At 37.9% G+C, this 18,490-nt stretch overlaps 3 protein-coding genes and 1 long non-coding RNA gene across 7 annotated transcripts in view; 3 read left to right on the forward strand and 1 right to left on the reverse strand.

Moving 5' to 3' along the window:
• LOC119005384 lies at positions 1-11,668 on the reverse strand. Of its 2 annotated transcripts, none has more exons than XR_005070483.1 (3): positions 11,533-11,668; positions 10,444-10,503; positions 1-409 (listed from the first exon to the last, which is right to left on the reverse strand). It is a non-coding gene; the product is annotated as an uncharacterized LOC119005384 (long non-coding RNA). The 2 variants fall into 2 exon arrangements; XR_005070482.1 differs by lacking the exon at positions 1-409 and adding an exon at positions 8,634-9,396.
• Positions 427-2,221, forward strand: LOC119005380 (C-type lectin LmsL-like). Its single transcript, XM_037072950.1, has 4 exons — positions 427-559; positions 925-1,266; positions 1,347-1,435; positions 1,542-2,221. The coding sequence occupies exons 1-4, from the start codon at positions 493-495 to the stop codon at positions 1,656-1,658; spliced, it is 615 nt and encodes a 204-aa protein (XP_036928845.1). The 5' UTR covers positions 427-492; the 3' UTR covers positions 1,659-2,221.
• LOC119005377 (putative C-type lectin domain family 20 member A) lies at positions 4,238-7,235 on the forward strand. 2 transcript variants are annotated; one of them, XM_037072940.1, is made up of 5 exons: positions 4,238-4,289; positions 5,237-5,644; positions 5,943-6,284; positions 6,387-6,478; positions 6,621-7,235. In XM_037072940.1, the coding sequence occupies exons 1-5, from the start codon at positions 4,253-4,255 to the stop codon at positions 6,714-6,716; spliced, it is 975 nt and encodes a 324-aa protein (XP_036928835.1). In that variant the 5' UTR covers positions 4,238-4,252; the 3' UTR covers positions 6,717-7,235. The 2 variants fall into 2 exon arrangements, with proteins under 2 accessions (XP_036928835.1, XP_036928834.1); XM_037072939.1 differs by lacking the exon at positions 4,238-4,289 and having other exon boundaries at positions 5,079-5,644; positions 6,621-7,226.
• Positions 11,658-18,490, forward strand: part of LOC119005375 (retinoic acid receptor beta-like) — a 16,683-nt gene continuing 9,850 nt past the window's right edge. Inside the window, exons 1-2 of one of the 2 annotated variants that reach the window (XM_037072936.1) lie at positions 11,658-12,497; positions 18,146-18,303. In XM_037072936.1, coding sequence (XP_036928831.1) covers positions 12,320-12,497; positions 18,146-18,303 — 336 coding nt within the window. In that variant the 5' untranslated portion in view covers positions 11,658-12,319. Of the gene's footprint in view, positions 12,498-18,142; positions 18,304-18,490 lie in introns of both variants that reach the window. The other variant, XM_037072935.1, reaches the window with a different exon arrangement.

The following is an 18,490-nucleotide window of genomic DNA, read 5'->3' on the forward strand; positions in this document are numbered from 1 at the left end:
ATTGGTACCGGCCCTGATGAATCCATATCAGTCGACCCCTAGCCAGGGACATGACGTCACCACTCAACAAATATTTGCTGGGATGTTAGTTATCTGCTATTTAATAATACTAATAACACTTGTGCTTAATATGCATTCTATCATCAATCCTCAGGATTTAGCTTCAGCTCCTGCTCACAGTTCCCACTGCGAAAGTACTACTACATTAACACTTTAATGACCTGGAGCGATGCTCAGCATTACTGCAGAGAGAAGTACACTGACCTGGCGACCTTCGAAAGCATGGATGATATCAGCAGGCTCAAACCTGATTTTTCCTATTCATGGGCATGGATAGGATTGGAGGATGACCCAAAATCCTGGAAGGGAGTTATGGGCAATGACACAAACTCCTGGAGATGGTCAGTGACTGGTAAAACAAGCAAAACTGGTTACAACAACTGGGATGGTGGAGACCCAAATAGTGGAGGAGGAAAAGAAAACTGCGTAATTATGGGCAGTACCGGAGGATGGCATGATGTGTCCTGTCAATCACTCAGGAGTTTTGTTTGTTACACTGGTAAGAAAAGATCTGAGTTTATGGATTTTACTTTCTGGCTTAAACTTAAACTCTCTTTGTTTGTTCGAGTCCAAACTACAGTTGACACTATTCTTTTCATTGATTAATCTAATGGTGTTTTTTTGTTGTTGTTGTTTTTTTACAAATACCTAAATTGTTAGTTAATCTATGAAGTGTCAGAAAACAGTAAAAAATGTCCATCACATTTTTAAGGCCAACATGTCAGAGCGGGAAACTCACACACAGCTGCCACTGTTATTTATTAAAATCATAGTGTAGCTGTAGCCTCATTACACAGAAGAGACAACTGTGACACAGCTGAAATCATTTAACTGTTAAACTGGTTTCTTTTCTGTCCCCTGCAGCTACAAGCCAAAATGAGAAAACCTATGAGTTCATCTCAGATTCAAAAACATGGGATTCTGCTCAAGCATACTGCAGAGAACACTACACAGACCTGCCGACGATCGAGAACTTCGAGGAAAACAATCACGTGTATTCTGCAAAACCAGGCAGTGCTCAAGCTTGGATTGGTCTGTACAGAGTGCCGTGGACTTGGTCCGACAAGACCCAGAGCTCTTTTAGATTTTGGAGAAGTACCTGCCCAGATAACTATGGTGGGAATCAATTCTGTGTGGTTGAGAATCCTCAACATGAGTGGAATGATATCTACTGTTCGGACAAGTATCCTTTCATCTGCCATCAAGGTGACCTTTTAACAGTTCAAATTTCAGCACATGGGCTCCTTTGTTATATGACACACATAACTGTTTATTGTACTGTTCAGTTTTACGATTGAAGAGGATGATCAAGATGAAGATTCAGACTGATGCCGACTTAACTGATCCAGCTACTAACAGCCAAATCCTGAAGCAGGTAAAATTCTTTCTCCTCCTGTAGTGTAAATTACACATGATGAAGAAACTGACATTGAGTATGGCCTGTGATATTTAATCAGTGTAGTTATTTTTTTCCTCTTCAGGTTGGTGCCGAGCTAACAAGTCAAGGGTGGACTGACTTCAATCTGCAATGGAAGATTCAGCCCAGAAAACAGGAGGAAGAGAAACTCGGGGAATATTCATGCAATTTACATTCTTGATTTTTTTATCTGCTTTTGGCTTTTTGTGTTGTAATCCACAATACTATTGTTTTCATATGGCAGCTTTATGATAAGGCATCTATTGACTCTGTGGCACACAACTCCCTCAAAATTGAAGCAAAGTTGACAGTGCCACATCAGATTTGTTGATTAGCTGGGTCTGCTGAAAAAGTTATCATTTATGGCTGCAGACATTAGCTTCAGGTGAAAATGGCTAACGTGATTAATAACTGTTGTGAGAAATCTCGTCCAGTTTGTGCTTCCCAGCAAGTTCATGAAAACTGACGTGCCCCGAAATGTCTGCTTTCAAAAATACTAGGTGATTTTTTAATCACGGACAGATGATCTTTGCTTCTCCGACACACCTCCTACTACGTAACATGAACTTAATGTCTGCCCACAATTCAGAAGAGTATTTCTGAGGATAAATTCAGAGAAATTTCCACACCTCTAATAATCTAATTAGTTACAGCTTCTCAAATGTCAAGATTAGTTGCTTGCTTTGGTCTTATGTGTTCAGACATAACTTTGGATTGAAGACATTATAAACATCAGAAACATAGAATACATCGTTTTATCATACTATAAACACTTTTTTTATATTCAGTAAATTAAATGTATTCTGTTTTTCTGTCTTTTTCCATTATCCTTAAAATTCCTTGTGTATGATACTGGGTGAATTTTGTTGGTGCATCTTAGTTTCCCTATAGCAGCATCATTCGGTGACATCTTGGCTGTTCAGACATATGTTGGGTTAGGTTATTAGACTTGATTGAGAACTCTCAAGAAAACAAAAAAGTCTATGTGGCAAAACAAGGCAAAGGTGAGGTTTGGATTGGTCTGTACCGAGTGCCAGGAACTTGGTCTGATAACAGCGAGTGCTTATTTAGAAACTGGCGAAAGAGCCAAGTGGTAATAACCAGCACTGTGTGGCTGAGAACAATCTACACACATGGCTTGTTGCCAACTGTAACTACGAGTACACTTTCATCTGCCATGAAGGTGACTGTTTACTACAACACAAGGCTTTTTTGTGTTATAGTTCAATATGTGTCTCATTTGGTTGTGATTTTTTGTTGATCTTACTGCCCAGATCCAAAATTGAAGATGACAATGGTGGTGACAATGATTCAATGATTGCATGAGGCTATGTAGAGTTCATTTGAGGAAATGGTAAAGAAAATAGAACGCCTTTTTAAATTTCTTCCTTTTTTTTGGCGTGTGTGCGCTAAAGCTACATTGCATGTTATGGAGGGAATCATTCACGATAACATAGGCAGTGACAGTGATTCTCTTCAGAACCCACCTGGGATAACAAAATAGTCATAAATTAATGTAATCCCTACAAGACCTGGTTGTTTGCTGAGTAACAATGTTAGTATAATGCACAAGTATAACAGAAACTAACTACCTTTATATTTTCATTATGTGGCTCTGTGTCCTTTTTTCCTGAAAACAGCATTTTGCCTGTGACTTAAGTGAAGGCAGAAAATATGGATATATTTCAAATGGGAAGCCAGACATTTTACATTCCAATTCATGATGTAAACAACACTATAAGGTGACCTTTGTCAGATTCCTCATTTTCATATGGAAATATGAGCTTTTCAGAAGTTTGCCTGCAGATGCATGAGTTCCCTGTACTGTAAATAGTAAAGTGCCCTTTGTCAAATTCTTCATTTGCCTATTTTTTTCAGATGAAAATAATGAAATGTGCAAATAAACTAGTTTTAGTTTTTTGCTGCTCTTTTTATGCTCTAATATCTGCATGTGTAAGCCCAAGGCACTGTGGATTTTTATTGCTTATATCAGTGTTGCAGCTTATATGCAAGTGCTGCAACAGAAAGTTGAGAAGACTGTTTCAAAATTTAGGCCACCTACATCAAATTATTGAAGTAGAGACAAAACCTTTTCATTTTCAACACAAACAAACATCACTGTTTGGTTGATTATTATCATGTAAGAACCAAAATGACCTTGACACAAACCATATTTGTATATTAAAATGTAAACCTGCCAAAGATCTACAGCACTGACACTGCCTCTCTGAGGTAAGTAGATGCTGACCTGCAGAGCTGAGTGGTTGCAACTTTGGGCACTGAAGAGTTGAATATACTATAAGAGCTGTAGCTGAGATTTTGAAAGATTCTTCATCTTGATGTTAATGTAAGTATTTTCTCAACAACCTTACGGGAATGAGTTATTTTGAACATAACTGTGCTTTGAGAATGATGATACAATTCCTGGACTGTTGAAAGAAAAACAGCCTTTTCAGTCGAATTATTTGATCATCATAATATGAAATAAGTGTGGAAGCTACACTTTGTTTTCTCTTTAAAATGTTCTCTGAACAGGCTTTTTTTGTTTGTTTGTTTTTTAAGTATATTTGAATATCTAAAACATATATATATATATATATATATATATATATATATATATATATATATATATATATATATATATATATATATATATATATATATATATATATAAAAAGTCTTTTCCTTTTGTGGATTTGTTAGAGCAATGGATATATAGAGTGCCATACTGAATATTGTGTTATTTCTCATTTCTTTTCTTCAGTAAATGCACACATGGATCTTAAATTGTTTGTGGTGTTTTTCCATTTCGGTAAGTCAAGGGTTTAATTACATTTTTGGTGGTAGTGTGTATCAGCACGTACACATTAATAATTCAGTACTGCTGACTTAAGTATTATTTTTCTGACATTCAAGCAGTCTTTATTTTTACATAGACTTTAAAAAGATTTGCATAAGTTTAATCTATTACGTTGAACATCATGCGTGCCTTCAGTGTTGTCACAGCTACATTAGTATGATTGACAAGCTAAGTGCACATTTATTCAAAAAGTCTGCAACTAGATACCACAAGATTATAGCACAGCAGAACACATGCAAAAGGTGATTTTCGTAATAAAACCAGGGGCTGCTTGAAGAAAATACGTCAGCCTAAAACACCATACGGTTTTTTTTTGTATTGTTATCTTTTTAACGAATCATGCATATGTCATACTGTATTTGATGGTGGACAAAAGCATAGAATAGATAGTATTTAAACAGCTTTAATTTAGTTTAATCATTTCCTGTCCATCTGTCCACAAGTTTTTTTGAAAGTCTCAACTGAATTGAATCACTGACTGAATATAATTGGATGTACTGTCTGGTGTCCTAAAAATAACCATAATGGAATACAAAAGTGTTCCTAAGTATTAGAGTCATGTAACCTACACTTTTCATTTTTCATTCACGTGGAGCGCAAATTTTTCACCAAATTTCCAGAAAATTGGTAGAAGAAAATTCAAATCAATATTTGTTTCAACCCGCTACTGTTCTGGGATTAAACAGCCCAGTCTCTTTAATGAATGTATTGCCCACTCTGAGTCTGTGTGAAAGTGGAATTTTTCAGTCTCCAACCACAAGTCCTGAAGATGGGTATGATATAGCCATTAATGTACCGCAAATATTTAACGTATATACAATGTTATATCAAGATTTACAAGAGAGTTTGCACCACAGTAATGTACATTCATAAATATGCTCTCTATCATTTACCTTCAGGATTTGGCCTCACTTCCTGCTATCACCTCCTCCTTCGGGAGTACCACTATGTCAATGTGAAACTGAGCTGGGCCGACGCTCAGCAATACTGCAGAGACAAATACACCGACCTGGCGACTATTGTAAGCACCGATGACATCAGGAGGTTAAACAGACCTAACACAGACAGCTCACCAGCGTGGATTGGCCTGAGTGATCACCCCAAATCCTGGAAGGGAGTTATGGGCAATGATCCCAACTCCTGGAGATGGTCAGTGACTGGTAATACAAGCACAACTGGTTACCACAACTGGGGTAGTACCCTGATAAATAATGCAGGTGGAAACCAGGACTGTGCGCTGGTGGAAAAGACTGGACAATGGAATGACTTCAGCTGTCTCACAGAAAGAAGATTTGTTTGTTACACTGGTGAGACAAGATTTGCATGATTTCAAAGTATTATCAACTGCTGCCATCTTGAATAGATAATGAAAATGAAAAGAAAATATCATGTGCAATTAAAAGAAAATTCAAGCTCTTGTGACCTTTGTTTTTAGATTGTCTGAAACACTCATTCTTTGTGAAATATGTTCCCAGTAAATTTATTCATTTGGCATATGTATTCATCTCTTCATAAACAGGTTTTTACATTTTTAGAATTACAACCATTGTCTCACAGCTAATACTGTGGTGCATCACAACACTTGTTTTCTTTTTTCTATTCTAGCTACAAATCCTGCAGGCCAGAAAACGTACACTCTAATTGACAACAACCTGAACTGGGAGGATGCTCGGTCTTACTGCAGAACACACTACACAGACCTGGCTATGATCGAGAATGCTCAGGAACAAGCAGACTTGGAGTCAGCAGTAATGTCAATAGGTATAGTGTGGATTGGCTTGTACCGAGTACCATGGACATGGTCTGACAAGAGCAGCAGCTCCTTCAGAAACTGGAAAAGTTCAAAGCCAGATAACTATGGAGGTTCAGAGCATTGTGCATTTGAGGACTCAAACCATCTTTGGGAAGACACTAGCTGTGGTGCCGAACTTCCATTTTTCTGCCATGGTAAAACACATTTATAAATACAATCAACATGCACAATTTAGTTTGTTTGAGCAAAGTTAAAATATTTCTCCCCTTGATTTGTTGTCACATTGGACTCTCTAGTTCTAACAATAAAACTGACCATTGTGCGGATGAAGATTCAGACTGATGGTGACCTTTCAGATCCAGCTACTAACGCCCAGATCCTACAACAGGTATGTCCAATGTTAGTTATCTTTAGAGGAGAAGAACTGCACCAAACTTACATATCAAAGTATGTTTACAGGTCTTGGGAAGACTACCGCAGATGTGAAAAAAACTTCTATTTTACTTTATTTTACTTTTATTCCATCACAGCTACTCGCAGTGCTAAAGAGCAAGACTTTACAGACTGACATCAACCTAAGGATTCAACCCATAAAACAAGATGAAGACAGTGAGGCCAATGGATAAGATGCCCCTGTTAACTGATGTTTCTTCTACTAGCTGCATAAGCAGAATATATCATGTATCTCAATGTCTTTTCTAACCAAAGCCAATAGATCAGCTGTAAAAAAGCTGTAAAATAAAACATGTTACTTGCTCTCATACTGACTTTATCTGATTACAAGTTAAATATTCAGAACACCTCATTATGTAGTATTGCTTATTCTTTGGTGTCAAAGTTATCATGTCAAGTAGCAATCATGTCTGTTTATTTTGGGTACTTTTTTTGTGTTCTAAATATGTAATTTTGTCTTTGACAGGTATGACAAAATAATATCCTTAAATTGTAATCAATTGCTGTCTGTTAATGTCTACTTAATAAAGTCAATATGCTGCATACAACTGATTAATCATCTCCTCTTATTCTATGTAACACATGCATTTACCTTTCTCCATGTATTATTCTTCAGGCTTCTAGAATGTATTATCTTCTCTTTACTGTTAAATTATAAACCCCACAGGCACAGTACAAAAGATCTCTGTAAATGTAATTTGAAGGCTGGATTACTTTACTGTTCCACAATGTGTTTTTCTGTAATGATGGCCAGCAGACAAACATTGCCTCGAGCCTATTCTGAAATGGAATAAGAATCACTGATACTCTGATTGGTGAAATCAAAATCCTCAACTGTTCAACTATGACAAACTGATTTACATTAATTTGTGGAGAAAGTATTTAAAGGGACCTGTATAGTTCTGCTTTCACTACTGATTGAAAGCCTGCTTTTACATTTTCATACAGTGATTTAAACAATTTAGACAAAGGCAGGGGTCTCATCAGGGGTCAGAAGCAGTGTGTATGTTTTCTCCATAATTTTACTAGGTGTGGCTTTTAAGTTTAGGTCTAAATAATGTGTATATATAACTTAACTGCAAGTTGAATTCTACTAATTTATTTTGTTTTAGATAATACTATCAATGCTGATTACAGATGGATCAGTTTGACTGTGCCATTGTAGCATGCTACTGATAAAGTTAAGTTGGAGCAGTCATTTGTATAAACGTCACAAAATCCCCACAAGGTCAGAGTTACAGTTTGGTGGCAGGCCAGAGAATACAGCCGCCATGTCCCAAATAACTTATTAGCCCCCGATGTTCCAAATAAAAAAATCATGGCAACAACTTTCAGCAAGAATGGTGTTGTTTTTCAGCTGTTTAATGGGCCAGGCGTGAGCCTTTAGAAACTCAACTTCAAAGAGGAGTTTGACTCACGGAGAGCCCTTTTAAACCTGTCCAGTCCCTGTCATCCCTTTCCTGCTTGTGTGACAGTAAAAATAAAGAGATATATTGCGCTAATAAATAACTCCTCAATGGTGCCAGGCTCTGAGTAAAAGTTTACAACTGGTTGTAAAAAAGCAAAAGGAAGGCTGAGAATCTGTTAGGTTGTTGGTCATTCTACTTCTAGTAAAGCATTTGGTGCAATGCCAGATTTGGACAAAATGCTGGGGAAATGCACAAAATGTAGATATGATGAGAAGATTTTAAGACATTGTTTCTGTGATCATATCATATTGAGTATTTATATTGGGTATTTATGAGGTACTTTAAAATAATTTGAAATTGGAACAAAATTGTGCTGCTATGACATTTTATGAATAGACATGAGAAAGAAAATGTATAAAGATGCATTAATAATGGTAGCAACACCAGTGGCAGTCAATCTGGCACATTGGTCCAGAGTAAAACAACTTGTAAAGTACTTGCTATGAAGTGACTTTGGGCATCTTCTGACTGTTCATTTAGTGCCATCACTATGTCAAAATTTGCTCTTGCCCAGCAAAACATAATCATCACATAATAAAACTATTAAAGGGACACTGATCAACCTCAACTGTACTGTACGGTTAATGTCAATGCTAAAAACATGCTAAAAGTTGGCGATGTTCAAAGTATTTATTTCAAGATCTAACATGCTAACATTAACAGGCTTTTATATAAATATTACACATGAATGTAAGAATAATAACATTTCATAGTTACTTCATGCATGCTTACTGTAATGCTAATGTTAGGATTCAGCTCAAAGCAAAGATAGGTCAGTTTACAAATAAGGATGATGGATATTGGATGATGTCACATCCATTGCATGGCAGACAATTCCAGAAGCTTCCAGCAGAAAAGATTAGAAAAGCAGTCTTGTGCTGCACTTTGTTGGAGGTGAGAGGGATAATCAGATACATTTGATTTTTATTAATTTATTTATTTAGATTTAATGTGTATCATACTATTTCCTGTACATTGAGTCAAAGTTAACAAGAGTCAAATTCTTTCTTTGTAAACACATACTTGGCCAATCAAGCTGATGATTCTGATCTGACAGTTTTGGATGGCACAATCATTTTAGCATGTTGGCATTAGTGTATTTCAGATCACAGCTGTGCCTCAGTAAAGCCTTACAGACTTGGTTGCATGGCCGCAGACTCCTAGTCTTGTTTAATCTGAAAGACTGAGTATATTCCAACCCCCTGCCAAAAAAGATTATAGTAAATGGGACAGAGGGAAGAAGAGGACGATTTGGAGCCGGGGGAGGATGGATGAAGGAGGAGAAAAGGAGGACAGGGGAAGACTGAACTGGGAGGGAGGTCCAGCAGCAGCAGCAGGCTGCAGGAATGTTTCACATGCCTGTCCTCTGGATGACCTGGCCTCCCTGGAGTGTGGGAGATACTGGGAGTAATTAGCCTCTTTTAACATTGGATCTGTGCTGCCTCTACGCCTCAATGGGGTTAGCAGTGGCATTGAAGGAGCTCAAGTGTATTTATATTTTCAAACAAAACAGCTTGGGCATTCTAGTTTGGCACCAACCGCCCAAATCCCTCTGTGTCTCTAACTGTTAATTTTAACGTGGAGCATTAAAATAATTTTCTATGTATATGTTTTGTGTTTTAAGGTTTTAAGGCGGAAAAGTGTTTCCAGTTTGAAGAATGCTGTAAATTAGGTCCTTTATTTTGAAGTGGAACAGATTTCCTCCCCCCACACACTAACCCATCTTGCAGCTGACCTACTTCATCTTCCAGAAGATTTAATTATGGATCCTCCCAACTGCAAATATTTCTAACTTAAAGTCAAGGATCCAGAATCGAAGTGGACGTGAATGAAGAGAAACAGTGTCTAAAAAGTATTGATTTTGTAAAAGGCCATATGGTTTCAATCAAGAAATGCCAATACTGGAACACCAGTGTGTCTGCTTTGCTTAGAATGCCCTTTATCTAAAACAGACAAGTGTCCCTTTATGGCATACCATAAATCCAGAGCTAAAAACCTAGATATTTCATTAAAAAGCTATTATCTCCAAGCTTAAAGCAAAGTGCATAATGCTCTTCTGCTGCATGAAAAAAAAGATGTTGCAGCTACGCTGTGTTCCTTCAGTAGACAGTGACAATATTTTAGCATAACATGAGGTGAAAAACTACAATTAGGACAAAAAGGGAGTTAAAATGAATAAATTACTGTAAAAAACAAACAATGGATGCACACATTTGATTTCACTATGATAAAAATAACAACATACTTGTAGTTTTAAAGGGATTTTCTTAACCTGCACTGGTGCATCTTGTATCCTGATCAGAAGAAATCAGCACTGATGTATACCAGCTGATTAATATTTTAACAGTGACTCTTTTTCTTTTGATATTTATGCTTGTTTACAATTTCACGTTCAAGCAACAGTTCTACATTTTGGGAAACAGTTACTAACCCTGCATTCACGTGCTCCTTGGGTGGTCCTATTTCCAGTATTGGGAAGTCTTTCTTTCAACTGCAAAGAAAAAAGGCAATCAGAGGATATGCTGTTTGAACTTTGATGCTGTATATTAGAAAGTGATTTTGTCCCAGACTTCTTGTTGTAAAGGTCTATCCCCTACAACCACTTGTCCAACCAAACTGTTGCTTGATTTCAGGGATAATGCCCATAAATAACTTTTCTAACTAGTCAAGATCACTTTACAATGACTGCAACTAAAGGTTACATGTGTTAGCTTTATTGGCTAGCTTTATAACTTTCTGAACTTTGAGCAGAGCCACGCTAGTTGTTTCCCCCTGCTTCAAATCTGTATGCTAAGCTATGCTAACTGTCTCCTAGCACTCTACTGTAGCTCCAAAACTAATGTAAAGATAAGACAATGTTACACATCAATAGATGGGTTTCCATCTACCTGTTTTTAATCTGCATTTTCTATTTTTGCATAAATACCTGTGCTACCCATGCTTTGGGGTATATATCACGAAATATTATTTCGCTTGGGGCAGGTGGAAAGGTTGGTGTGGCTTAAAAGTGCAATGGAAACTGATGTGGCCACTAAATCATGGTACACTGACTGTGTGGAGCATTAAGAAAAAAACACTATAATGTTTTCTATTTGTTGGATGGATGGATGGATTTGTTTGTTGTTGGTTTTTTTTTCACAATTTAACGTTTGACTGGCACCTGACTACTTTATTTAATTGTCACTGTTTCTACTGGTATACTGGAGAATTAGCACCACCCACTGGTTATTTGAATGAGCCAACTTCTAATATTTGCGCAACAAAAACACTTAATGGGTGTAAAAGTGCCTGAATTCATATTTTTCTTGGCAACTTCTAATTAAAATTTGGTTAAACTGCATTTAAACAGGAACCTGGTTAATGTCTGTTAGCTAACTTAACAGTTTTTGGTGACGGTTAACTAGTGGTTAGGAACTGTTAATTTTGCAATGTCTGGTCACATAACTTCATTGGAGACTAACAAAACCAGTATGAAAATGTAAATAAATAGGTTGGTGTGGATAAAAAAAAAAAAGCTTACCAGACAATCTTTAACCAAATCATTTCTATCCAGGGACAGCTCTTCCAGGCAAAACTAGCCGCTAGCAGCAGAACAAACCAACGGAATCTCCAACCGTCGACGGTTAGATGCCGCGTTGCATTGTGGGTAACGTAGGCGCCAGGATCGACGGAGGGGGGAAGAGAAGATAAAATGTGATATTTCTGCCTATGCTGTACCAATTTCGACACTTTTTCAAGGTGAACTTTAATCGAGGCACGCCACCTTCCCTTGTATTGACACTTTCACTCGAGTGCGGGACTTCAGTGGTCGTTTTCCACCGCTGCTCGTGATGTCAGACGGCGGCTGGGTCATGTGAAGGTCAGTAGCGGAGGAGGAGGTTCACGGAGAGTTCACTCGCATACATTAGGTAACACCATCGCTCGCTTCTGACATAACTAGTATGAAGCAGGTTGAGTTGAGACATTCGTCAATAAAGACGAGATAAGGAGAAGGAAGAAGAAGAAGAAGGAGAAGGAAGAAGTCCCGGGACAAACTTTGTTATGCTTAAACTGCCTCTGGATCTGGATGTGTTTACTCGCCGCTTCCTCCCCGCTGGAGGACCACAGTCCGCCGCTGACATGCAGTTTCTGAGCGTCTATCGGAAATCTAGTTCGTGTTCCTGAGCGCACACGATGCCTTTGACCACAGACATGTTTTACTCTTAAAAAAAAACTTCGTTCACGTCAAGTATAAACCTGCAAATAGAGGAGAAACCCGCCCTGCTTGCGAAGGAAGGAAGGGCTCCAGATCCACACACTTCGCCACCATGTTCGACTATCTGGAATTTCAAGCTTTCGGTCCAGAAGAATTCGTGGACTTCTACACCACATCCAGCCCGGCCTGCGTGCTCCAGGACCAGGAGCAGGACCAGGACCAGGATCTGTCAGCCTTCTTCCCCGAGCTGATGGAGGCGGTGGACTGGCAGCAGCACCGGTGCTCACAATGTAGGTGGAATAATAAAAAAAAATTAATAAAAAATGAGTCAGTGATGTTTTGGTAAATCTGCGCAGATTATTATCAAAACAGAAAGCATGTTAGGCCAGGATAGTTGTAGCGATGTGGCCCAGAAACAACGAATGAGTACAGGAAACCCTCCATCCTTACACATACTTTAGAGTGATATTAGGGAGGTTTACTCACCAATATGTCAACATTTTTTGTACTAATGTTATGATTTCAAGGGATATATCTAACAGGCCTGCACAATTAATCAAAATATAATCAAAACACAGTATGGCCAAAATGCAATATCCAAATCACAGAGGCTACATCTATATTTACATAAAGGTCAAATGTTTAGCTTTATGATGAAGTTCTACAGTGCTGCAGATGTTCTGGTATATAAATAGTGTTACTGTATTTTGGTACAGACCTCAGCAAATGCCACAACAAATTGATTTTTTGAAACTGTGATGCAGAAATAATCATTTCCACTAATCATGGATCATTTTGTGAGCATATGCATCTGTCAAAATAATCACAGTACGATTTATGCATCATATATAAAATGTCTTGTGTCGTGGATTATTCTTATGATGTACATAAAAATAATCCTGACATCACGATAACATTTTAAAACATTAGATCACACTGATGGGTAGATGGATATTTACAACGTATGGACATGGAAACATGGGGGCAAATCCACTGTATTGTTGTATTGCCTTTTCCTGTTGTGACTTTTCTACAGCTTGGTTTAATCAATGAGTCAAATGATTAATTAATTTGTGTTGAACATTTTGTACAAGGTGCTGCAGTTCAGACAAGCCGATAACAAGACGGAGCAGCTGTGAAAAGTGTGAAACGATTTGACACAGATGCACAGAAGAAATGAAAACGACGAGAATTAATTAATAAGACGATAGAATAGATTAAAAATAACTGTAAAATAAACCCAAGAAGCCAACAAATTATAATACATAGAGGAAATAAAGACCATTTAGAGCATGAATGCAATAAAATAAGTGACCATATGACCATTAAACAGTCGACTAAGGAGTTAGGTTAGGTTTACTTTTAAAGAGGACTGATAGGCCAACAGGGAACTATGAAAATCTAAGGACTTCTGTACTGTATCTCTGTCCTCATCCCAGATATGTTGATTTGATATTAATATAAATGATGCTGGTATCATTTTTACTAGGAATTTTAGATTTAATCATGTCTTATTCATGTCTGGAGGACTTTACTTTGTCATTAAATAGTTTAAATTAACATTAATGTAGTTGTAAACAGATGTAGAATTAAAGCCATAATTGGAGGCTGTATAATACATAACTAATGACGGTTGTGACCGTAAAATGTCTTCTTCTCAAATGCAGTCATTGCTGAATACTCAACATGTGTTATGGCGATTCATTAAATGTTTAACATGCTGCTTATAAATACCAAATGAGTTGGACGGGTTTAAAGGAAAGTGTTACTCGTTCTACTTTAATGCAGCCTTGATCTATGAATTGTGATGCTTTTCGTGAGAACTTTCCTATTGGAGGAGCTTTTCTTTAACAGAAATGGGGAGCAGATGAAAACAGGGTACTGTATGCGAGCACAGAGCGGTTCATGACAGTGTGGTGGTCTGTGTTTTGGGACGGGCGGCAGGGCCGGTCAGGTTGGGGTCGCCGCGGGTTCACCGGACGGTCACTGGCTCAGGAGGTCAGAGGAGAGTCAGACTGTTGCTCCTCAGATGCTTTTCTGTAGTAAAAGTATCACAACAATAAATGTAAAAAATATGCCATTACAAGTCAGTCACCAAAGTATAGAAGCAACATTTTATTGTATCTGACAGTTTAAGATTGTTTGATGTATGTGTCACAAGTTAAAAATGTTACTTTTAAATAAAATATTCACCTGACTTCACTGCAGCGCTCAGAGAAATGCAGTGGAAGTATCTCAAAATTATACTTAAACAGTTTTTAAGTAAATGTTCTTTGTTACGTTCCACCAAAGACCGATGCTGCTTTTACATCTCAGATGCCAAAACACAAAACATTTCAGGGAAGAAAATCTGCGTAAATGAATTGAACTCTGAAGTCTTTTTAACCAGGAAAAAATAATAAAGCAAGTGTACTTTCAATAAACTTTATTTATGCTTCCAAAACTTCAAGAAGATCATATAAAAATGCCACTGTGGAGATAAAAGATTGTGCACATCGAAAAAAATGACGTGAGATAAATTACCAAATAACCTGGAACTGAAACAATTCGGTGATTTAATTGATTCTTCGGTTGAAAGAAAGTGAATCAAAACAATTTTGAAAATCAGTAAACAGTTTCAGTAATTTTTCAAGCTCAAATGCAGCAAATTTGCCTCTCAAATCTGAGAGTTTGATGCTTTTTTTGGTCGTATACAACAGAGTTTCTTTGGGTTTTGGACAGTCACTCAGACAGAGCAAACAATTTCATGACATAACTTTGGGCTCTGGGTCATTTTGTTGTTTGTTGTTACTTCTTGATATTTAATAGAATAAACAAAGCATTCATTTATTCAGAAAAATATGCAGTGAATTAATTGTTAGCTGCTCGGGCTGCAACACAAAAATGCATCCATTGATCTTTGATTCAAGGATTCAAAGGTTTTATTGTAGAGATATCCAGCGTGTCAGTGCAATGACATTCTTAGTTCACTGTGTCCCTACATAGTGTCTAATCTAACCTATTATTTAAAAAAGAAAGGATGAAACATTTAAAACTCTAATTCAAATACTCTCACATGCACTGAGGTTTAATTTATGGGTGCTGTATATAGCTAGACATGAAATGAGGTAATTCACCAGGAAGATTCCAGTTCCTCTTTGTCAGTGTCAGTATGACCAAGAATAACATTTAGCAGTATTTAACATTTATTATTAAGTTTATACACTGATGGATATTTTTAGTATTTTACCCAACCACATCATGCAGGTTCCTCCTTCCTGTAATCGACTGAAGTACACTTCATAAGTCACTACCTTATCTTTCCTGCTCGTAAATACTAGCACTACAATGATTCATTGTGAACTAGTTTAATAATTGATTCATCACTTTGGATATTTTTTTTTTATTGTGAATGATTTAAAAAAAAAAAAAAAAAAAAAGTGAATATTTTCCAGTTTATTTCCTGCTCTGTGACAGTAAACTGAATATCTTTGTGGACAAAACGAGACATTTGAGGTCGTCGTCTTGGACTTTCGGAAACACTGATCAGCATTTTATACAAATTGGTTAATCGAGAAAATAATTGTGCGTTGCAGCCCTTCAAAATAACTTAAACCCTTAACATTTGTCTTGATTTAAGTACAACTGAATGCATTGTTCCATACGTCAAGTAACACCAGCTAAATTGGGGTGGTGGGGGACCTCTTTCCCCCGACCAAATCACTTACATGCCCCACCACACACACTTTCTGTCCGTCTCCCGCCCTCTCGCTGCCTCTCATCAGTCAGCTGGGCTTGTGGCATGCTCCTGCATTGTTTTGTGTTGGGGGAGCGCTCGGGCTGATTGTGGGGGGGGTGCGTCCTCGTTTGACCCGCTGATTCCAGGTTCAACCAGAGGCCACGGGTTCAAGGGGATGTAGATGAGCAATTTTTCTCGTTTTGTCCCCTTTTGAAAAAGTCTTTCTTCGTTTTCTGTCAGCGTCGGAGTGGTGGAGGTGATCAGAGAGTCGGCGGGGAGGCCAGAGTGAGACAGGAGCGATTCTCCTCTCAGAAGTGGGTCTAAAGTGGGAGGGTGGACTGTTGTGATTGATGAAGTGAAATGATTCAACACTGAACTGGGAAAATGGAGGGTAATGTTGTGCTACAATAGGTGCAGCTGTATACATTGGGGCCAGTCTGTGACGTAAATGGAAATCAAAGACTGAGTACAGCTCTCTCTGGATGGAGCGTGCACTGTCCAGTTTCTGAGACTCTTTGGGTTTCACTCCATAGTTTTGTGTTCCTAGTTCCTGAAGGGCACATTCAGATATGCAACCACATGTGTCAGTGTGTGTGTGTGTATATATATATATATATATATAATATATTTGCATTATTGTGGGGAGGAATTTGTTTCTTTGTCCCTCAGAGTCTGATAAAGGCTGATAAGATCGTTGTAGATTTACAGAAAAGTCCTGCCAGAAGACTAAAGTACACACTAATCCTGAAATCCTATAGAAGCTTTCTGAAACTGAACTGCCTGAGCATTCAGAAGAGTATCTGCCTTTCCGCAGTTCGATTTCATCTCAATTGAAACAACTTTTAACATCCATTTACTCAAAACATCTTACTATAAATATCTGATTTCATAGAGGCTACAACAACATGTGTACTCTTGGCACAAATCTTGCTTTTTCAGAGGAACACTGAAGCCACGCTTGCAGCTCCTCGCAGCTCTAATCCAAGAGGCCATTTATTGATGCTTTTGACTAGAGCTGCAGCAGGTTTTCTCCCTCTGTCAGCAGGATCAAACAACACCTATTGAACAGATTTCCACAAAACTTGGACGGAGGATGTGTTTTAACCCAGAATGGCCCCCTGTACATTTTTGGGGCAGATCCTGATAAGGTGACGGAAGCAGGAATTTTTTTCTTACTGTTCTTAACATCTGGCGGTTTTGGACATTTTTGTCAGTTTCTCAAGAAATAATGCATGATGGAAAAATCAGGTATATTGAGGAAGCTGGTATCTATGGGTGAGTACATTTTGATGCAGATCCACATTTGAATACGTTTTATTTGACATTGGATTAGACTTGATTGAATTAAAGGGAACTGTTGAGCATTTGCAGACATCAAGACATCACTTTGGGCTATAAAGAATTGTGGTGACCATTTTGCAAATCCTGAAAATTAGATATTAATTGGCAGATTAACTGATTCTGAAAATAATCATTTGTACACTTCTGCTTTTGACCTCACATGCTTTGGATTAAAAATTGCTTAGCTGAGAAATGTATTCTTATTATTATCATTTATATCTATGATTATTATGGTTATCTTTTTTTTTTGGTTTGTTTGCCTTTCATTAGTGGCTAATTTTTCTTTTTATGATATACACTTGAAAGCGGGAGCTCTTGTTCCTCCTCAGGTAGGGCAAAGAGTGTTGATAAGGAAAACGGTTCATGTGATCACTACATTTCATTACAATGTGGTTTTAATTATTCCGTATTTCTGTAAAAGTTGACCTGATGTGGGGTCACCAGACAAATGGGGTTCATCTCCTGGTGTAGTCTTAAAATTTTCTGACACTGTGGGACATCTGAATCACTTGGGTTGCAGCGAGTTCTCAGATTTGTTGTGATTGTGGCTCAGCTTTGCTTGCTGGTTTCCAATTTTTTTTTTGCATTAGTTTACTTAAATCAAGAATTTTAAGGGTACCCTTTGCTGGATGATGAAGCTAATTACTGCAACTCTTTTTAAGTTGAACAGCTCATTAGACAGTTTGAATATTTGATTATTTTCCTCCTCTCTGAACAAAAGTTATTTTTCTAAATTTCAAACCTACAGTCCAAAACCCAAAGGTGTTCTGTTTCCTATCGTACTACCATGCTGCTGTCATGGACTCACGTGCTTAGTTTAGATGTGTCACTGACAGTATGTTATGTGCTCACTTCTCCCTCCTTGTGTGTTCGCAGCAGTTGGAAGCCAGAGCTCCAGCTCCAGTTCCGGCTCAGATGACCTGTTCGCCAGCCCGTCCTCCCCGCCGCCCCCTCCTCGCACTTACAAGCCCTGTTTTGTGTGTCAAGACAAGTCCTCGGGCTACCATTATGGCGTCAGCGCCTGCGAGGGCTGCAAGGTAAAAATGGCAGGCGAGCTCCTCTCTCAAAAGCTCACTTATGCACCAAGAGGATTCCACAAAGCGGTATTCTCTCAGTGGTCATTGTATAAATGTGTGTCATGCTGTTTTGTGATGAAACCTTTGAATTGACTCCAAAACCCACAAAGAAATAAACAAAATAGATATATAGAACCATTTATTTTGT

The sequence above is a fragment of the Acanthopagrus latus genome, chromosome 17, assembly GCF_904848185.1.
Source record: "Acanthopagrus latus isolate v.2019 chromosome 17, fAcaLat1.1, whole genome shotgun sequence".
In the NCBI taxonomy this organism is placed as follows: Eukaryota; Metazoa; Chordata; class Actinopteri; order Spariformes; family Sparidae; genus Acanthopagrus; species Acanthopagrus latus.

Bases quoted from the DNA above. Each gene is read 5' to 3' on its own strand.
- LOC119005380 (XM_037072950.1), top strand. From the start codon at position 493: ATGGGCAGTACCGGAGGATGGCATGATGTGTCCTGTCAATCACTCAGG. The intron at 560-924 runs GTAAGAAAAGAT...TGTCCCCTGCAG, and splicing joins GAGTTTTGTTTGTTACACTG to CTACAAGCCAAAATGAGAAA. The intron at 1,267-1,346 runs GTGACCTTTTAA...TGTACTGTTCAG, and splicing joins TCCTTTCATCTGCCATCAAG to TTTTACGATTGAAGAGGATG.
- LOC119005377 (XM_037072939.1), top strand. From the start codon at position 5,128: ATGTACCGCAAATATTTAACGTATATACAATGTTATATCAAGATTTAC. The intron at 6,285-6,386 runs GTAAAACACATT...TGGACTCTCTAG, and splicing joins ACTTCCATTTTTCTGCCATG to TTCTAACAATAAAACTGACC. The intron at 6,479-6,620 runs GTATGTCCAATG...ATTCCATCACAG, and splicing joins ACGCCCAGATCCTACAACAG to CTACTCGCAGTGCTAAAGAG.